Genomic DNA, 19,598 nt, shown 5'->3' on the forward strand with positions numbered 1-19,598 from the left:
TACTATTATTTAATCTATTAACTCTGACTTAGGCCTAAGGGGCAACCTCTCAAGGAGAAAATGCTGATTATCTAATATAAAAGCTAAAAAGTTAGGTGCATTTTACAGATATATTCTTTCTCATGGACAGTTTGTTGCTCAGAAAACGCTGTCCCTCTTCTCTACCCTCATTGCTTGCTCTCACTCAGACATAAATTCTCCTCCCCCAGGTTTAATTTTTTAAGGCAATTTTTAAAGAATAATTTTGATTTATGAAAAAATAGAAACGATAGCACAGAGAGTTTCCACATAACCTGGACTCAGTCTCCCTCATTATGAACATGTTACATTAATGTGGAACACAGGTTACAATTAATGAACCAATATTGATGCACGTTGTAAACTAAAGACCATACTTTATTCAAATTTCTTTAGTTTATATCTAAAGTCCTTTGTCTGTTCTAGGATCTCATTCAAGATACCACATTACATTTAGTCCTCATGTCTCTTTTTTTTTTTTTTTTTTTTTTTTTTTTTTTGAGATGGAGTTTCACTCTTGTTGCCCAGGCTGGAGGGCAATGGTGCGATCTTGGCTTTCTGCAACCTCTGCCCCCCTGGTTCAAGCAATACTCTTGCCTCAGCCTCCCAAGTAGCTGGGATTACAGGTGCCCACCACCACCCCCAGCTAATTTTTTGTGTTTTTAGTAGAGACGGGGTTTCACCATGTTGGCCAGGCTGGTCTTAAACTCCTGACCTCAGGTGATCTGCCCGCCTCAGCCTCTCAAAGTGCTGGGATTACAGGCGTGAGCCACCATGCCTGGCCTGAATCTTCATGCCTCTTTAGGCTCCTCTCGGCTGTGAAAATCGCCCAGACAGTACTTGTTTTTGATGACCCTGAGAGTTTTCAGGAGTAATGGTCATGTATTTTGGATAATGTTCCCCATAGGATTCATTTGATTTTTTCTCTCATGGTTAGATGGAGGTTATGGATTGTGGGGAGGAAGACCACAGGGGTAATGAAACATTTTCATCCTACCAAGAATTCATACTATCAACATGACATCACTGATTATGTTAATTTAATTTTATTTTTTTACTATTAAGGAAAGGTTTATTTTAATACTCAGTTTCTTTTTGAATAATGTTGATTTTGGTCACATGGCTGAGGTGTCTTTGTCACATGTCACCACTGTAAAGAGACTTTTCTCCCCCTTCCATGTGGTACTTTTTGGGAAAAAAAGTCACTATAAAAACCCACTACTTAAATTGTTTGGAATTCTAAATAGGAGATCTCTTTTCTCTACTTATTCATATATTCAATCACAAGATTTAATTATATTTAAAAACTCAGGGTAAAAATTAACCAGCTCTGGCCAGGCCTGGTAGCTCATGCCTGTAATCCCAGCACTTTCGGAGGCCAAGGCAGGCAGATGACTCGAGTCCAGGAGTGCCAGATCAGGTTGGGCAACATGGTGAAATCCTGTCTCTACTAAAATTATAAAAATTAGCTGGGCATGATGTGCCTGTAGTCCCAACTACTCGGGAGGCTGGGGCATTAGAATCGCTTGAACCTGGGAGGCAGAGGTTGCAGTGAGCTGAGATCGCGCCACTGCACTCCAGCCTGGGTGACAGAGTAAGACCCTGTCTCAAAAATAATAATAATAATAATCATAATCATAATTGGTTCAAAAAGTGAAAAGATACTTTTAAAACATTTTTTAACTTAAAAAATGTATTAAGTTAAAAAAATTTTCTTTAGATTGAATTTCATTCTTAACTGAACACAACATATATAAAACTCAGATTCTGTTGAGGATATAAACATGACTCAAGGTTCCCTTCTTGAAGAAACCATCCTCAGGGCTAGACATAAATGTACACACTGAGCAAACAAGGAAGTGCTGCAGTTAAACATAAGAAGTGCTTTGGGAACACTGAGAAGATCGTAATTAATTCAAGGAAAGCTTCATAAAAGAGGTGTGAGGTCAGGGCCAGCTTCTGGGATGTGTAACCAGTGTCCAGTGTCGGCCCACAGGAATCACACTTGGGGTTTCATGTTCTTCATGTTCTTTGCAACCTTCTTGAAATTTGTTTGTGTTTTTTTGTTTTTTTGTTTTTTTGAGACAGAGTCTCACTCTGTAGTCCAGGGTGGAGTGCAGTGGCGCGATCTGGGCTCACTGCAAGCTCCACCTCCCGGGTTCACGCCATTCTCCTGCCTCAGCCTCCCGAGTAGCTGGGACTACAGGTGCCCACCGTCATGCCCGGCTAATTTTTTGTATTTTTGGTAGAGACGGGGTTTCACCGTGTTAGCCAGCATGGTCTCCATCTCCTGACCTCGTGATCCGCCTGCCTCGGCCTCCCAAAGTGCTGGGATTACAGGCGTGAGTTGAAATTCTTAATAACGACTTTTGAATTTGTGTTTGATAAGCAAAGTCCAATGGGACAATGAAGCACATGCTGGGTATTTGGAGACTCAGCTCATGTGTAATCACACCATTTGCCCTCTCCTTACCTTCTCAGCCATGGTTCTAAGGGCTTGCTTTCAAGCTTGTTGGACCTCTGGGCCCACGCAGCCTTCCCCTCCCTGGTCTTACCTCACCACCACTACTGCCGTTTGCCCAGCGTCATGACCAGGAGGCATGGCCTTTGCGGGGAAGCTCATATTCAGCTGCCACTCTCCCCCAACCCTGGGAGATCTGGCAGGGGATTTGGCGGGTGGTTTGGCTTTAGGCAAGCTTTGTTTCCATTCTCCATCCAGAGGTTACAATCTCTTGGGGGATAGCTTGTCACTGTGGGTTGGTGCAGCAGGCCCACGGAAATGAAACATGGATTTCCCCATCCTTGGTAGAGGCTTAACTGTCAGCCCAGCACTGGCTGCAGAGGGAACCCAGCAGTTAGAAGGCCACTGTGCCCAGGGAAGGAGAGCACAACTAAATGGCAAATCAAAAACACCATAACAGGACATGAGAGAGACCACAGAAGACAGGACAAAGTTATATATTCTAGTACTTTTAACAGCGTTGTTTCCCGTTTTTGAGGAAGAGACCCCACGTTTTCATTTTGCACTGGGCCCTGCAAACTATGAAGCCCATTCTGTCTGGGGCAGTACTGAATAGCAGTTAAGAGTGTCTGTAGGTTCTGGAGTCAGAATGCCTGGGTTTAAATGATGTCTTCAGTATTTACTAGCTGTTTGACCTTGGGTACATTTACCTAATCCCTCTAAGCCTCGGTTTCTACCTCTGAAAAATGGGAGCAGAAATAGCTCCTACCTCATGTTATTTTCATAAGACTGAATAAGATCATGTCTATAAAGTTACCTTTTACTGAGATAACTTCTCATGCTCTGCCTTCCCTCCCCAGCTACTCAGAATATTTGCTTCCCCTGATAGATCCTAAAGGAGGCAGTTTCTCTTCCTTACAATTTCTGTGTATCCCCCATCTTCCTCCCCACCCATAGTGCTGAGAACATCATAGGTTTTCACAAGATATCTAATCATATCCAGTCATGCCACAAAATGATTTGTTGATTGCATGCCCAAACACACTGAGCACTAACTATGTGCACAACCCTGACCAATGTGCTACCCCTGCCTCCCAATCAGCTAGAGAGGTCACAGGAATCTCAGTATAAAGCAATGCATTTTCAGGTGGGACAAAATCCCAGCAAAAATATTAGCATAGTACTTGGGAGGAATCTGGATGAGGAAACCTATTTGGAATTCTGTGAAGTTTGGCTGCCCAGCAAACACCCAAATCAATATTTCCTAAACTCTGTTCCAAGATGTTAATAAATGATCTTAAAATAAAAAAGGATCCACAGTCAAGTAAGTTTGGAAAATAATATATACATTTCTCTCTTTAAACGACTTAGTATAATTAGTTTTAGAGACTCTAAAAGTTCTATAATAAAGAAATCAGGTAAAATAATATGCCCAAGTTTCCCAAGTTTATTAATTATGGAACCACTTTAATCATAAAACATTTACCAATGTCTTGAAGAACATTAGCTATTTTCTAAAACATAGTTTTGCGTTAAGCTGCTTGAAGCAAGGAACAGTGTCTTGCATATTATTTTATACCTACACATAGAAGACAATCAATATTAATTTAGCGAATAAAAGAATTAATATGTATTTCTCGTTTTTGTCTAGTCTTTAACTGTAATCGTATGTGACACATGTGATTACATGTTATGTGAAATGTAATCACATGTGTCACATATGATTATAGTTAATCACACATGTGATTAGGCATTTTACAAAACACATTATTTCATCACAAAGTTCCTGTTGAAGCTGACAAGGCACATATTATCAGCACTATATTATGAATGGAAAACTGAAGCTCAGACAGATTGAATGACTTAGCTAAGGTCACACAGTTGGTTAATGTAAGAACCTGAGCTGAAATTCAAATCTGCCTGTTCCAGATCCTGTGTTCTTTTCATTGCATCTAACTAGAAAATAACATGGAAGTTTGCTACGACATTATCCAAGACAAACATGAATGTAGCACTGACCTCAAATAAGCGCAATACTTTGGCCAATGCACCAACTTCTTCTTTGAGTGAGAAGATCAGTGATATGGCACCATTTTGATTGGCGTTGTCTTCAGTATAGCTTGTTTCCTACAGGATAAGATGCATTTGGTTAAAACATTTTCCACAGTTTAGCAATTCATTCCTATTAAACCTCCATGGACAAAGCAAACATGAACTCTTTCTTCTAGTTAAATCTTGCAATACAACGAGCTATACATATTTCATACAGAAATATGTAGTGTGGTGGAAAATAAGTAAGTCCAAGGCAATTAAATGATCAATGATGCCACTGAGTCAGTTATCAACTTAAGGAAGCTTCAATTATTCATTGATGTAACCATTCAATCCTGTAAATTCGATACTTTTAATGAGCACCTACTAGGTTCCAGACACTATTTGGGCTCTGAGAAATTTAAAGATGAGTAAGACAATGCTCTATCTTTTAGGAGCTCACAATCTAATTTAATAGACACATATATAACAAACTGAAAGATCCTTAGAGGTGATATAATATGGTTTATAAAATGTCCCAGAAAGATATTGAGAAATACAGTGTGAAAAGTACTAAAAATGGAACATACACAGGCTTTTGAGTCCTAAGACCTGGATTGGAATCCTCTCTCTTTCATTTTCCAGGTGGACTACTTTGGGCAAATCACTCAGCTTTCTTCGTATTCTCATCTGTAAAAGCATGCTAATAACAAGCTCTGTCAAAACAGTATTCAGATGATGAAAAAAGGAAAAGAACAGTTTAAAAAGAATTTTGAGAAATATATAAAAATGATGAAAATATTATAAACACACAAAAATGACCTCTTGACCTTTGGCAAAGATCTCGGGATGCATTAACTTGCTCCCATATGCTGAGATCTGAGATATCCAATTGTTGAAAAAGAGCCACAAAATCCATGAAAGTATACAAATAATCCATTAGAAAATAAACTTAGTCTTAAACTAAATCTAAAAGAATGTCCAGGATCTAGCACTTACTATGTGCACGTGACAGAAAACCAAGGTTGGGGTTAGGACTGACATTCCAGAGTTTGCTAAAACATTAGCCTAAGTTTAAAAATAATACATAAAATTCTATGTGTGCCCACAATAAACAGCAGGTATCTAAAACTGAGAAGAAACAAATTTGCAGAACAATTACTCTCTTGTAAGCAAGTTAATGAAATTAATGGAATGGATGTTACATCATCTCAATGAGAGAAGGCTGTGTTAGGAAACTCTTAGTGACTCAGAATAACAAGCTCAGAATTCATGAATACTGATGACCCTTAGCAAAAAATTCTTTCAACTCAGAAAATGCAGAGTTTTGCCAAAACATCCCCATGAAACTGAGGTATGAGGGAAAAAACAAATTTATCAGCAAGAGTGATTATAGGGAGCTTCAAATGAAATGGAAGACTAAACCGTTAAATATCCCTATTTTGATCGTGATGTTATCTTTCTAAAAAACTGCTTAATACCCCATTTATTTAGAGCCTATAATTTCCGGGTATTATAATAATCACTTGATTTGGATTATCTCATGTAATTCTGGCAACAACCTAAGAGGTAGGTTTTATTAGGCACCAAGTGCCTCCTTTTATTGATGACAAAATTAAGGCTTAGAGAGGTTAAGTAACTTGCCTATATTACACAGTTAGCAGGGGAGCCAGGATCTGAAACCAGGTCATGTGATCTCTGCATACTGTCCATGAATCACAATCTCTTGCAGCCTCTATTCCCCTTCCCCCTTTTAAACCCTGCCAGAAAGGTACAGATGACTCTCTGACTTCAGTCTTCTTCCTACCAAAGAACACTGAGTCTTCTTTCCAGTGTCTGTGAAATGACAAAAGATATTCCTATTTCTAGTTCACTTGGCAACACTTTTCTCCTGTTGGCTTCCAAGAAAAGTAAGATATTTCTGATACACGTCAACAGGTGCTACCTTTGACTAGGGCAATTCAGACTTGAATGTACCTGGGCTAAAGCTGAGTCACCTCCCAATCCCCACCCCACTCCAGTGTGTGTTCAGCCAATCACAAGTCTGATCTCGTCTTCTCCAGAAATGCCTCTGGGCATCAGGTCCTTTCTTCGTTCCCACTGCCATCACCTGAATCCATTTCTTAGTGGCCTGCATGGATCCAGCCTGACATTTTTCCTCGTGTCCTTCTTCTACTTAGAATCCCTCAAACGCTCCCTCCCCATGGCTTCTTGCTGATGAGTTTCTGGGGTACCTTATATCTGGAGGCCTACTACAGAACCTCCTTTCCAGCCAAGCTGCTTTCTTTCTTGCCTTTTTAGCTCCTCATTAGAGTAATCACCAAATTTCCCTTTCCAAGATCTCACCTTCCTTAAAGGCTCTTTTGGATCTCACTTCTCTTGGGAAATGTTTGTGCCCCTCAGCCCAGGTGCACAATCACTTCTTTATCTATGCTTTCCACTTGACATTTGATGCCCGCATGGTACTTTATAATAATTAACCAACAGAAATTGATTTGTCCTTAGTGCTCATCTAGTTAAACTCCCTCACATTACAGGTGGGGAAAACTTAGAGCCAAAGGGAGAAAGTAACTCACCTGAAGCCACATAGGTAGTGGAGGCTGGTCAAGAACTCCAGCTCCAAATTATCAATTGTTCTATATAGTTCCCTTTGCTATGGACATAATATGGGAATTTAGTCCTCTGTTTCTTGCGAAGTAAAAGATTTACTCTGGTCCAGTCACCAGAGAGTTAGTCAATACCACTGCTAACAGCTTATAATGCAGTTCCCTGGGCTTTACCTCAACCTATTAAATCAGGTTGTCTTAGAAACTGCCATTTCAAAACCATCCCGGGTGATCCTTAACCATAGAAAATTTTAGAACCATTGATAAATATGCAGCCTATTTTTTTGAATCACAACTTTTCCCTAAATGTGTCTGCAAATTCACATTTACTATATAACAAGACACTATTTGTTTGTTATGAATACAATTTGTGGATTCTCAATCTTCTAAGTGCTCTATAAAGAACTTTAAAGCCCCATCCTTTCCTGATGAGATCGCTGCCCCTAACCGCTTCCTACAGTTGTGGGGACCCTATTGCCAGCAGCAACAAAACTGCGTGGAGGATGGTGCCAGGACCTGTTCTGGGATCACTCTGACTCTCACACTGTTCCTCTTTACAATAAGTTCTATCTCCTAAGAGCCATGCACCATTTTCATAAGAAGTTTTTTTTTTTAAAGATTCAAAAAAAAAAAAATCAGTCCAAAGTTGGGCAGTCTTTCTAGTTATATTAACGTTAACATCAACCATTCTTTTCTCTTCAGCCTCCCTGTTCTCTACTGACAACTCTTCTCCCTAATCCTACAGATGACAGAGCGCTGCAGACTCACATTACTTCCCGGGTCTAGCTTTATGACTGAATCTCAGAGTCCAGGAGTAGACTTCTTGCCATGGGTAGATATATAGGTCACATTAGAGAATGTATTCTGCAATTCTTCACCTCAAGAAAATGCCAACAAATCCTGGAGAATGGAATATACCTTGGGCATTATTTCCAAGTCACATTTAGGGTTCTTTCACATTCCATGCCCAGGGCTAACTCTTGGTCATTTTCCTCTCTGCTTAGTTTCTGCCTCCCTGGTCTGAGTAAGTTTCTGTCTGAATTCTCTTCATGCCTCATCTTCTTCCCATAATGAAAGGAGGATACTTACTCGCAATTTTGCCATTTTGACACCTGGCTGAGAGCCCTTTATAAATATTACAAAAGAAATCTAGAAGGACTCCACATCCCACCTCAGATCATTAGGGACCAGCCCCTTCAGTGTACAGAAAAGTAAACAGACAACAGAGAGGGACAGTAACTTGTCCAAAGACACACAACTAATTGGTGGCAGTTCTGGAGGCCAGATCCCCAACCCCCTAAAGCAATGGTCACTCATCCCTGTGAAAGTCACCCAGGACAGATGTTCTCCCACTTAGAAACAATTGTTGAGGACATTTGTCTGTTGACTTCCTGGACATTCCCATCAGCTTCCAAAGAATTCAGACTTCTTACTGAGCTTAGGAAACCAGGAAGCACCAGCAGTCTTCAGACCTCTTTCTCTGGAGGCCCAAATTCCCCTACCTGAGCAGCTCAGGCTGCCGTGGCTCACCTGTCCAAAGTCAGAGAATTTCCTGACCAAGCCTGGGTTTTCCAGGACCGCAGTGGACATGCTGGCTCCCCGGGAGTGAGGTCTCTGGCTTTTTAGGGCCTCAGGTACAGACAGGTTTGCAAACAGCACGTGGGGTTGAAGGTTTTAACCTCGCATTAGGGAGGAGACGAGAGTTACAAAGGGTGTCTCTTGCGCGGTGCATCTCCGCACAGCAACGCCCCTCGTGGGCGTTGTCCTGACGCAGGAGGCCAGGGCAGCCTGCCCGATGCTCCAGGTCACCTGCCCAGGACACGCCGGAGGGGAAGGGCTAAGGGAAAGTGTGGGGGATGCGGGAGGCACCACTTGGCTGCCCGCCCTGGGTAATGGGAAGACACCAGGCAGCGACCGGCCACCCAAGCCCCAGAAGGTTTAGGCACTTCCGGGACTCTCGGAAGCCTGGGAAGCGGGTTCTCTGCAATTGGAATAAGCTTGCGACCGTCTGGTATAACAATTATATGAATAATCCGCCCCCCTTACCCCCAGCTGAAACAGTCAGGATTCTCATTTAGATTTTTGTGGTTGTTTTCCCTTCTGTTAACCTCTAAGCACAGTGCCTTGCTGTGCGCTGACTTCAGAAAACTACAGCTAGAGGTCACGTGAACGCTGAGAACAGCAGGTAAAGAGCAAATGTAAGAGCCATCTGGGTTTAAATCCAGCCTGGTATTCTCCAGCTGTTCGCATAACTGCTCCTGAAGCTCAGAAAAGAGGGTGGTAGAGCCACCTTGCTGGAAAGTTTTAAGAATAGGAATAAAGAAATGCATTAAAATTTAGTGCAGTTCTTCCACATAAACACTCAGTAAATGGAAGATATTGTTTAAAAGCATGTCCACATAAATTTGACAACAAATAACTACTGAGACCTATACTGTGTGCTTGGTTGTGTTCTAGTCTTTGGGAATACAGCAATGAACAAAACAGACTCTGCCTCCCCAGCCATGCTGCCATTCTGGTGGGCAGAAAATAAACATATAAATAAGTTTAGGCAGGGCTAAGTCTTTTGAAGAAAGTAAAGTAGGGGAATAGTATATGAGTGAGCTGGTGGGTTTTGGCCAGTGGTCTTCAGATAGTCAGAAAGATGTCATTAACCACACTTTTAGAGGAGAAGACTGAGGTGAGGCATTAGTGACCAGCAGGTAAAACAAAGTATAAAAGAATACTGGAAAGCAGGTTCAGAGGTTCAGAAAGGATGTAAAAACTCAGTGGCCTCAAACCTTGAGTGCCTGCTTAATATTTTCCCAAGAGAAATTAATGGGCTGTAAGAAAGTAAGCCAATAATAAAGGTTGCTGGAAACCCGTCCCTCTCCTCCCACTGTTCTTTGACCAAGCATCTGACAAAATAAATAAATAAATAAATAAAAATAAACAAAAATAATAAAAATTCAGGTTTAGGATTCAAAACAAGTGGTTTAACTCTTGGTTCTACCACTGATTTGGTCAAGCCCATGCTTGTTTTTTCTTTCTTTCTTTCTTTTTTTTTTTTTTTTTTTTTTGGTCTTTAAAATGAGAATTTTAAGGGATATTTAGGATTCCTTAAGCCTCTATGATGTACCAGACTTTCTACTGTCTGCTAAGAATACAGATATAACAAGTGTAATTTCTGTCCAAAAGGAACACTTAGGGGCCTGATGAATATTTCCCATAGTAAGTTGGAAGATCAATGTTGTTAAATATTGAAGGCCAAGATCTTGATTTCCATCCTCAGGAGAATGTATTCTTTATCTGACTCCAGTATTTTTCAATGTAGAAGACATAAAACATGTTGTATTCCTCAGCCTCCGGGTTTTCTTACAAACTTCATTTCATCTCTTGATGCTACTTGAGGGCAATGAATGTGACAGCTCCAAAAATATTACAGGCATGCAATAAAGAAAAGCAAACAATGTTATCTACTTATTTGCATGCACACTCTGTCTTAGACACTGTGCCAGGCTCTCCACATGCATGGTTTCACTTCTTCCTCTCAACAATCCCATGAACTATGCACTCCCTCTTAATAGGCAAGAAACTGAGGCCCAGGAAGTTTAAACGAATGGCCCAAATTCAATCTATATTTCGCCCAACACCAAGCCACTGCACTGGCTCTCAAATACTTTTTCTTTCCTGTTTGAAATGAGGACAACATAATTTTTAGGGCAACAAAATGATAGCTTTTCTTTCTTCTCCCCATAACAGCTGAAAATGCAATTCTTTTTTCTGATTTTTAATTTTTGTGGGAACTTAGTAGATGTATGCATTTATGGGGTATGTGTGACATTTTGATACAGGCATGTAATGTGTAATAATCACATCATTGAAAATGGGGCATCCATCCCCTCAAGCATTTATCTTTTGTGTTGCAAACAACCCAATTATACTCTTTCAGGTATTTTTAAATGTATAATTCAATTATTTTCACTATATTCACCCTGTTGTACTACCAAATACTAGGTCTTATTCATTCTTTCTATATTTTTTTGTACCTGTTAACCATCTCCACCTCGCCTCCAGGCCCTCACTACCCTTCCCCACCTCTGGTAATTATCCCTCTACTCTCTAGCCCCATTAATCAAATTGTTTTGATTTTTAGACCCCACATATGAGTGAGAACATGCGATGTTTGGCTTTCTGTGCCTGGCTTATTTCATTTGACATAATGACCTCCAGTTCTGTGCATGTTATTACAAATGACAGGATCTCATTCTTTTTTATGGCTGAATAGTACTCCATTGTGTATAAAAGTACGTCATTTTTTTTAAACCCATGTTGATTGATACTTGGGTTGCTTCCAAATCTTGGCTATTGTGAATAGTGCTGCAACAAACATAAGAGAGCAGACATCTCCTCGATATACTGATTTCCCTTCTTATGGGTATATACCCAGGAGTGGAATCGCTGGATCATACAGTAGCTCTACTTTTAGTTTTTTTGAGGAACTGCCAAACTCTTCTCTAAATGGTTGTACAAAAATGGAATTTTTAATCCTATCTCACATAAAAATGCCCCAAATCTAGGTTGAGAGGAAATCACACTTAATCGTCTGCTAACTCAGAGAAGAAAATCTAATCACTTCTTTTAAAAAAATTATTCTGACAAAAAGGAAACATTTACTTATGCACTAAGATAAGAGATTGCTTGTGCAATAAACTTGCAGATGATTTTTAAGCTCTTTGTTCAATTTGGATGGAATGCAGTGTGTTGCTATAATGAGGGTAGGGCTGGATACTAAGGAAATTGAGAAAAAAAATGGCACATCTAGAAGAAGCATCCACAGTCAAATCAGTAGACCACTGAGGTATTTTTTTAAGACTGCATAGAGGTGGGCAACATGTCGCAAGATGAGAAGTTGTGTACTTGGCAAACTTAGAGCTGACCTTCACTGATTTGGAAGTTGAAGATTACCCAACCATTGCAGGTTTATCAGTTCTTTCTTGTTTATCTTCATGTGCAGAAGGTTGAGTTAATCATAATCCATGAGTTCATGGCACAGAAACAAAACCTACATGACCTATCTCTTGTTGTTTTATTCGTTCTCTTTTATCATAATTCCTCACTCTCATTGCCTTTCCCCAGAGGCAACTTCTCTAATATGACATTTGGCCTTGAACTTGTAAAATACATAGAAATGTTTGTGCATATCTTTCGTCTATTTTTCATGGATATGTGATGTGGCATTACAGATGTACTATAATCTATGGATGTACTGTAGATTTCATAGTTTCTTTTTTCTTTCAACTGTGTTCTTAGGATCTAGCCATGCTGCTGAATATTTATCTAGTTCTTTGCTTTTCTAATTGATTCAGAATATCCCAGTGTGTATCTGCCACATTTGACTTCTTTATTTTCCAGTTATGGATACCTAAGCCGTTTCTAATTTTTCACCACCCCAAACAATACTGTGATGCATTTCCTTATATTTCTTCCTTTATAGGCCTGGGGTAGAAGTTTTCTGGGATATAAGAGTGGGGTTATTATGAATCACAGGGAACATACACTCTTTCACGAAGTGCTGCCAGATTGCCCTTTAGAGTGACTTGGACCAGTCTCTATGTCCACCAGAAGGCAAAAGAGTTCCTATTGCTGGATATATCTAATATGTGGTGTTCTCCAAAGGTCAGAATTTTTGCCAACCTGATCAGCTAGAGCTGGTGTGTTTTTTTTTTAATTTTAATTTCTCTCATAACTAATGAGTCTGAGTATCCTTTATGTATTTATACCTCTTAGATTTCCCATGCTGTGAATAGTTTATCATCATATTCTCTGCCCATTTTCTACTAGGATTCCTGTCTTATAGATTTGCTGCAATAATTTCTATGGTCCAAATATTAGCTCAGTCACTGAACACATTGCCTCCCAATCACTGTCACTTAACTGTCAACTGGTGTCCTTCCGTGATTAAACAATAAAACAAGTAATTTTGAAATAATAAGTCCATCCTTTAAAAAACTGTTGTGGTTTGTAGTATAGAATATTGTTTAAGAAGTCCTTCCCCATCCCAAAGTTCCAAAGAGGTGCTCTTCTCCCTATCATCTAGATCTTTCATATCTAGATCTTTAATCTACCTGCATTGTAGATCTACCTGTACAAGCCTTGGGGATTGCTTAGAGGCTTTTCAACATGGTCCCACAGTCCAGGTAATACCACCTGACTTAAAGAGGTCCACCCTCAGTCAATTGTTTTTTGGGATTATCTCACCATGCAGCCTATTTTAACTTTCTGCTAGATATATAGGTCAAATTTCCTTTCTGTGATTTGAAAGTTATTCCTTGTATTTTTATTTTTTTGCTATATTTTTATTTTTTTACTCCAAGTTATATTATCTCCAAGTTATATAATTTCTTCCTTTTAGATATCATTTTTCTTTCATTTATTTTTGAGAAGGTGAGCACTCATATGGCTCAAACATCAAAATGTAAAACCTAGTGAAAATTATTTTACATTCCCCTGTTCATTAGGCACTTGATTCTCTTCTCCAAAAGTAAACAATGTTGTCAGTTTCTTCTAGAGATTTTTAAGCAAATAATTATGATAGTGTATGTGCATATATTCCTTCCCTCCTTTTCTTACACAAATAGTAGTGTACCATACATGATTCTAACTCCTGCCTTTTTTTTTTTTTTTTTTTTGAGATGAAGTCTCGCTCTGTCGGCAGGCTGGAATACAGTGGTGCGATCTCGGCTCACTGCAACCTCTGCCTCCCAAGTTCAAGTGATTCCCCCATCTCAGCATCCTTAGTAGCTGGGACTACAGGTGCACACCACCATGCCCAGCTAATTTTTTGTATTTTAGTAGAGACAGGGTTTCGCCATGTTGGCCAGGATGGTCTCAATCTCCTGAACTCATGATCCACCCACCTCGGCCTCCCAAAGTGCTGGGATTACAGGCGTGAGTCACTGTGCCCGGCTGTAAATCTTGCCATTTTAAACTTTAAACTTAATGATATATCTTGAGGTCACCCTGCTTACTACATGAAGACCTTCTTTATTCTTTTGTAATGGCTCCATTGTATTTTTATGTGGATTATCATAATTTATTTCATCAGTACTCTGTTGGTAAGTATTAACATTTATGTTGTTTCTAATCTTTCACATTACAAATAATGCTCTAATGAAGAACTTTGTATGTATCATTTTACATATATGTCAGAAGATATCTATGTGAAATAATACCTTAAGTTGAATTTATGTGTCAAAGGATATGAGAATTTATCATTTTAGTACATATTGACAAATTACCCTTTAAAGGATGACCATATAATTTATTATCCATGTGGGAATGTTTTGATAGTGAAATGAGGTACTAGTTATAATTACACTGAAAAAAAAAACAGATATAAATTGGACGTCTCCGTTAAACAGTTATGTATAGTCTATCAATCCATATGAGTTTTACCAACTTACACTTTACCAACATAATAAAAGAATGTCCACTTTCCCTATACTTTTCAACCCAATGTGACATTGTATACTTCACCACTGGGCAATGTCAAGAAGTAAGTTCAGATATACAGAAAGACCAGACATCACTTGATTAAATCAAGAGGTCTGCTGAGTCAAGATTCACAGCACAAAAGGTCATCAATATCACCTACGAACAAGCAGGATGTACGTTTACAGCCTGCAATCTTCAGCAGGGCATACACACTTGTGGATGACAATGCCTGCGTGAATGAGAGATGCTAGACCTTATGGAAGCTCAGCTTCCCCTTCACACACAGCCTGATGAGCATGAGACTAAATCAGTTCTGGACAGAGACTTGACTGTATACAACACACTTGGTTTCAGCATAACACATTAATCTTACTCACACATTGCACAGTTTGGTGAAGAGGATATAGCACAGGGTACCCTTATGGCTGAACAAACTTCTCATTAATCATATTCAAGCTCTTCATGCTAATGTAAACTGCTTGAACCAAGAACACTTATGAATTTATTGCTGTGGGACCAGAATAAATGTTAGGTACCCAGACATGTGGCCTATAGACCATCCATGAGAACTTACCAGAATTTTTGATTCTTACCATTCTGGAGAGGGAAAAACACATTATAGTTTAAATTAGAATGTACCTTATTTTGAGCAATGTTTGTACACATTTAAAAGTAATTTCTATTGTAATTTCTGTGAACTGTCTATACCTAAGATGGCTAAATTCTGATTATTTCTCTAATGGGGTATTTTATACATGTCTTGGGGATTTCCCAGAGGCTTTTCAACATGGTCTCACAGTCCAGGTAATGCTACCTGACTTAAAGAGGTCCATCCCACAATCAATTTTCTTTTGGGGTAATTTCCCTGTGCAGCCTATTTCAAGAAAAACATACCTTTGTCCTGCCAGTGGTGGAGTCCAGCTTCTTCTCTGTCTATGCTCAATATTCAAAGAAGTTATCCAGGTTTTTGCCTTTATACACGAGTTAGGCAGTTTCTACACCCCCAAAGTCCAGAGGACATAGGCCAAACTCTCTGGTAGGTTCTTTTTAACCTCCCTAACTTGGTATAAGGTGAAGAGGAGGGAACCCTTTTCCCCTTCCAGTGGAAGCAAAAGAAAAATGTCACAGCACACTGGTACATCTCTAGTGAAATTCTCTTTCCAGCCATTTGTTTTAGTCTTCTGGTTTGTCCTTATAAATCCTTACAGTGAGTATTGAGTCTAATCCCGCAAAATGGGATTCTTCATCTCTTAGCATGTCCTGTATAGAAAGTTTCCAACTCCAAAGCAGCAAAAACAAAACAATCACATTCAATGTACTATTAGCAGCAACTAGACTGATGGGTTTTTAAAGATTAAGCTATTTCCTTAAATATTTAACCAGTTTTATGCATTTGTACAGAATTTAGGAAATGGGGATGTTAGAGACAATTTCCATGGCATTTCCACATGTCTTGGACTACCTTTTCAAGGATACATGCACAGCAAAGACCTTTAGAGGCTAGAGATAGTTTGTCTCTTTGGGTCAGACAGCAGAATTATTTCTTGACACGTATAATAATTATAGAGAACATCTGCATCTCTGAAGACGTTCCATAATGATAAAATCTTCAACATCTCATCAGAAGAAAACTTGTTTCCATGCCAAGGTAAAGACAATGCCTGTCTTTGTAGAGGAGGATGAGGAATTTGCCATCAGCTTCTGTATGGATCAGAATGTCCCAAGCTCAGTGATTCTCGGCTGTGAAACTGTACGCTTGGCATCCACCTGGATCCACTCTGCATTACCCATGGACTTGGGAGACAAGGAGAATCAATGAAAACATGGACCTAATGTTGCTTATTGTGCCCTGAACAATAAACTGTGTGAATTCATTTGGGTCCCTGGTTTACTCATTTGCCAATGTTATGAAAGTGTGGAAAGTCTGCCTAGAAGTTACACTGATGTTTAGGAATTGCTTGGCAACTTGATATGAAAAAAAGGGAGCTGTGGCATATACAGCTAGGTTCTCCATTTTCTTTCCTTTTTTCTCATGGAAATAGAAACTCAAGGTTAGTTATCCCCAATCCTTTATAGACTAAAAACTGCCTTTCCCAGCCTTTCTTTCAGCTGAGTGTAACTCCAGGTCTAATATTTGACAAAAGAAATGCAAGGAGAAGTAGTCTGTGCAATGCCTAAGTATTGCCCATAGAGGAGGCATACCCTTCTCTTTCCATTTTCTCCTTCTTGCAGGCTGGAAAAATGCTGACTGGAGCAGGAGCAGCCATACTGAATTATAAGGTAAATTTAGGAATGGAGCCATGTTTTTCAGGGCAAAGGAGGAAAGGTTCAAGATAGAAGATGCATTAGTGGTTATTGATACCATAAAGCATCACTTCAGCAGCCTTAGACTGCTGACTTAGAATTTTATGAGAAAAATTAACTTCTACTTTGTTTAAACTCTTTTTTTTAGAGTTTCTGTCACTCACAACCAAATATAATCCCAACAATCTAAGAGACATGGAATGATATTTAAGATGGATTTACTTGTCCTAAAACTATTCTTTCTTCATCAGACTTCAGAGAAAAATGCAATGTCTCATTGCAAACACTAAGGGAACTTCCTAAAAAGTCAGCATGGCTCACGAACTTCTTCAGAACCTTGTTTCCATGGCATCCTTCTTTTTAGTCTAACTTTTCCCTCACAGACAACCCAGAAATCTAAAGAGCAGCCAAAGCCCACATAAATCCAATGCAATCAAGGTATGAAGTCATGGTTTTCATTAAAATAAGATTTCAGGCAGGCTATTCCAGGAATTCTTAGCAGAATTTAGCCTTTACGTTGAGTCATAATAAAGTCAATTAGTAAATCAAGTGCATTTGATCAAAGTTTAAGTACAAATCAATATATATATAATATACATTATATGTATGATCTCAAGACTCTGAAGCCATTGCATTATCATCCCTTCTCGGCAACATCAGAGTGAGATCACTGAGTGCTGTCATTCATGCACACATTTATTCAACAAATGTTTGTTGAAGATGTACTAAGTGCCAGACCCTGTTTGTGATGAACAGGACAGTCAAGGTTACTACTCAAAGTGATTTCACATCCTATTAGGAAACATGAACATTAAACAAATAGTCACAAAAGACAAGATAAACTCAATACTTACAGTGACCAAGAAGACATTGAGTTTTAAAAAGAGGTAAGAGACTATATGGGGATACTGGTTTAAGCTGGGTGCTGAGGGAAAATCTATTCAACAAGATGATATTTGAGCTGAGAACTGAGTGATAGAAAGGCTCCAAATGCAAAGAGCTGGGGGAAGGGATTTCTGGTAGAGGAAACACCTATACAAAATCTCTAATGTATGAGTAAATGGGACTTTTTTTGAGTAGCATACATAAGCCAGTTGTGGTGGGGGTAAAGAGAGTGAAAAGGAGAGAGATATAAACTGATTCTGGAGAAGTAGGCAGGACAAATTCATGTCACTGGTTCATAGCCAGTTGTGAGCTAAAAGTATTAGGTTGGTGCAAAAGTAATTGCGGTTTTTGCCATTAAAAAAATGCAAAAACCACAATTACTTTTGCACCAACCTGATAGTTCACATAGATGCTCCAGAGACTATTTTTCAAGAACTAATCAATAATTTTGTGAGCATATTTCTAAACAGAACCACAATTTAAAACTAAATTATGTAAATTTGTGATTAAATCAGTTATATTAAAAACAAAGGTAATAAATACTCCAAGAAGATTACTTCTAATTATTTTACTGCATTTTATTAGTATCTATGCTTTTAACATTATTTTATGCCCATTGTATCTATGTGGTAGAAATATGACATAATACGCTACTGCACGTCTCTTCCCAATTCTGTGTTCAGTGACATGATGTTGGTAACTTGAAGTCAGTCATAGAGTTAGTCTTTACATCATGAAAATTAGCAAAGACTGTTTGTTCGGGTGGGGGGTTGCTAAACCTTTACCGAAACCCCACTGACTATTACTATGGTAGCAAAGTCACAAATAGGACTGGATTGAAGTCTGATGGCTCAGAGGACAGAGCAACAATATGATTAGGAATAGAAGACACTTAGGGGCAGAGCAGGCTCAGCCATTGATAACAGGGAAAGGGACATCAAATCCAAGGTTACCAGGGTGTACTTGGTCTGAAGAAAAATTCAAGGTGAAAGCTAGGGGAAGCTGCCAAAATGGAAGGCTTAGGAGTAAGGATCAATACTCACCTGGTCAATTCGTACAGTACATCTTCAAAAACATTTTTTTTTTTTCTGACTCATTACTCCTAGTCAGAGGTGGGCACCCTTCCTTGACTCAGACAGTGCCTGGCAGTTTTCTCTGTAAACTCACACATTCTTCTTGTGATTTTGTTTCCACTCTTCTGTCTCCTCTCCTGGACTAAGAACTCTCAGGACAGAGATCAAATATTTGTATTTCTAAATTCTCAGGACTAAGCATGGTGCCTGGTGCACATTATGTGTTAAATGCTTACTAGTATAATCAGAAATGTAGAAAAAATATGCACAAGTATGTTCAAGATTATAAAAGTGTGATATTTTAAAATTTACACAATTAAACTATGAATAGTTACTGATAAAAGATATAAAGATTTGTATTCCTCATTATGTAGATACGTCAAGAAGCATACACCCCAACCTTATGCCAAAAAACAAACAAAAAACATAAAACATAAACCTAGAAAGAGGCAGTGTTTTGTTTAGATTGTGAAATCAGGAGTGATATTTTGTTTGTCACATTTATTCTTTCCCACTTACATGTACGTAAGGAAGTACAGTTGCAAGGGAAAGTATAGTTTGCCTAAAACTATATTGGATTTCTAGTTGAACATGAATGAAATATCCTTCAGCTTTATTTTTTCTATTTCATTCCTCCTGGGAAGAGAGAGAAAAAAAATTAATTCAGCACTTAGTTACTCAGTACCAGGTACATTGGAACCAAGTTATCTCACTTGATACTTTCTACAGTCCAATGAGATAGGC

The 19,598-nt window shown here is 39.0% G+C and overlaps 1 protein-coding gene and 1 long non-coding RNA gene across 2 annotated transcripts in view; both read right to left on the reverse strand.

The window, feature by feature from the left end:
* Nucleotides 1-9,166, reverse strand: part of PAH (phenylalanine hydroxylase) — a 71,317-nt gene extending 62,151 nt beyond the window's left edge. Inside the window, exons 1-2 of the mRNA XM_050750224.1 lie at nt 8,647-9,166; nt 4,499-4,606 (exon numbers count right to left, since the gene is read on the reverse strand). Of these exons, the coding sequence (XP_050606181.1) occupies nt 4,499-4,606; nt 8,647-8,706 (168 nt within the window). The 5' untranslated portion in view covers nt 8,707-9,166. The remainder of the gene's footprint in view (nt 1-4,498; nt 4,607-8,646) is intronic.
* A 4,796-nt stretch (nt 9,167-13,962) lies between these two features.
* LOC126931785 (uncharacterized) lies at nt 13,963-19,009 on the reverse strand. The gene is made up of 3 exons (XR_007717922.1): nt 18,825-19,009; nt 15,487-16,386; nt 13,963-15,189 (listed from the first exon to the last, which is right to left on the reverse strand). It is a non-coding gene; the product is annotated as an uncharacterized LOC126931785 (long non-coding RNA).
* Between the last annotated feature and the right edge of the window lie 589 nt (nt 19,010-19,598).

The sequence above is a fragment of the Macaca thibetana genome, chromosome 11 (genome assembly GCF_024542745.1).
Source record: "Macaca thibetana thibetana isolate TM-01 chromosome 11, ASM2454274v1, whole genome shotgun sequence".
Classification (NCBI taxonomy): Eukaryota; Metazoa; Chordata; class Mammalia; order Primates; family Cercopithecidae; genus Macaca; species Macaca thibetana.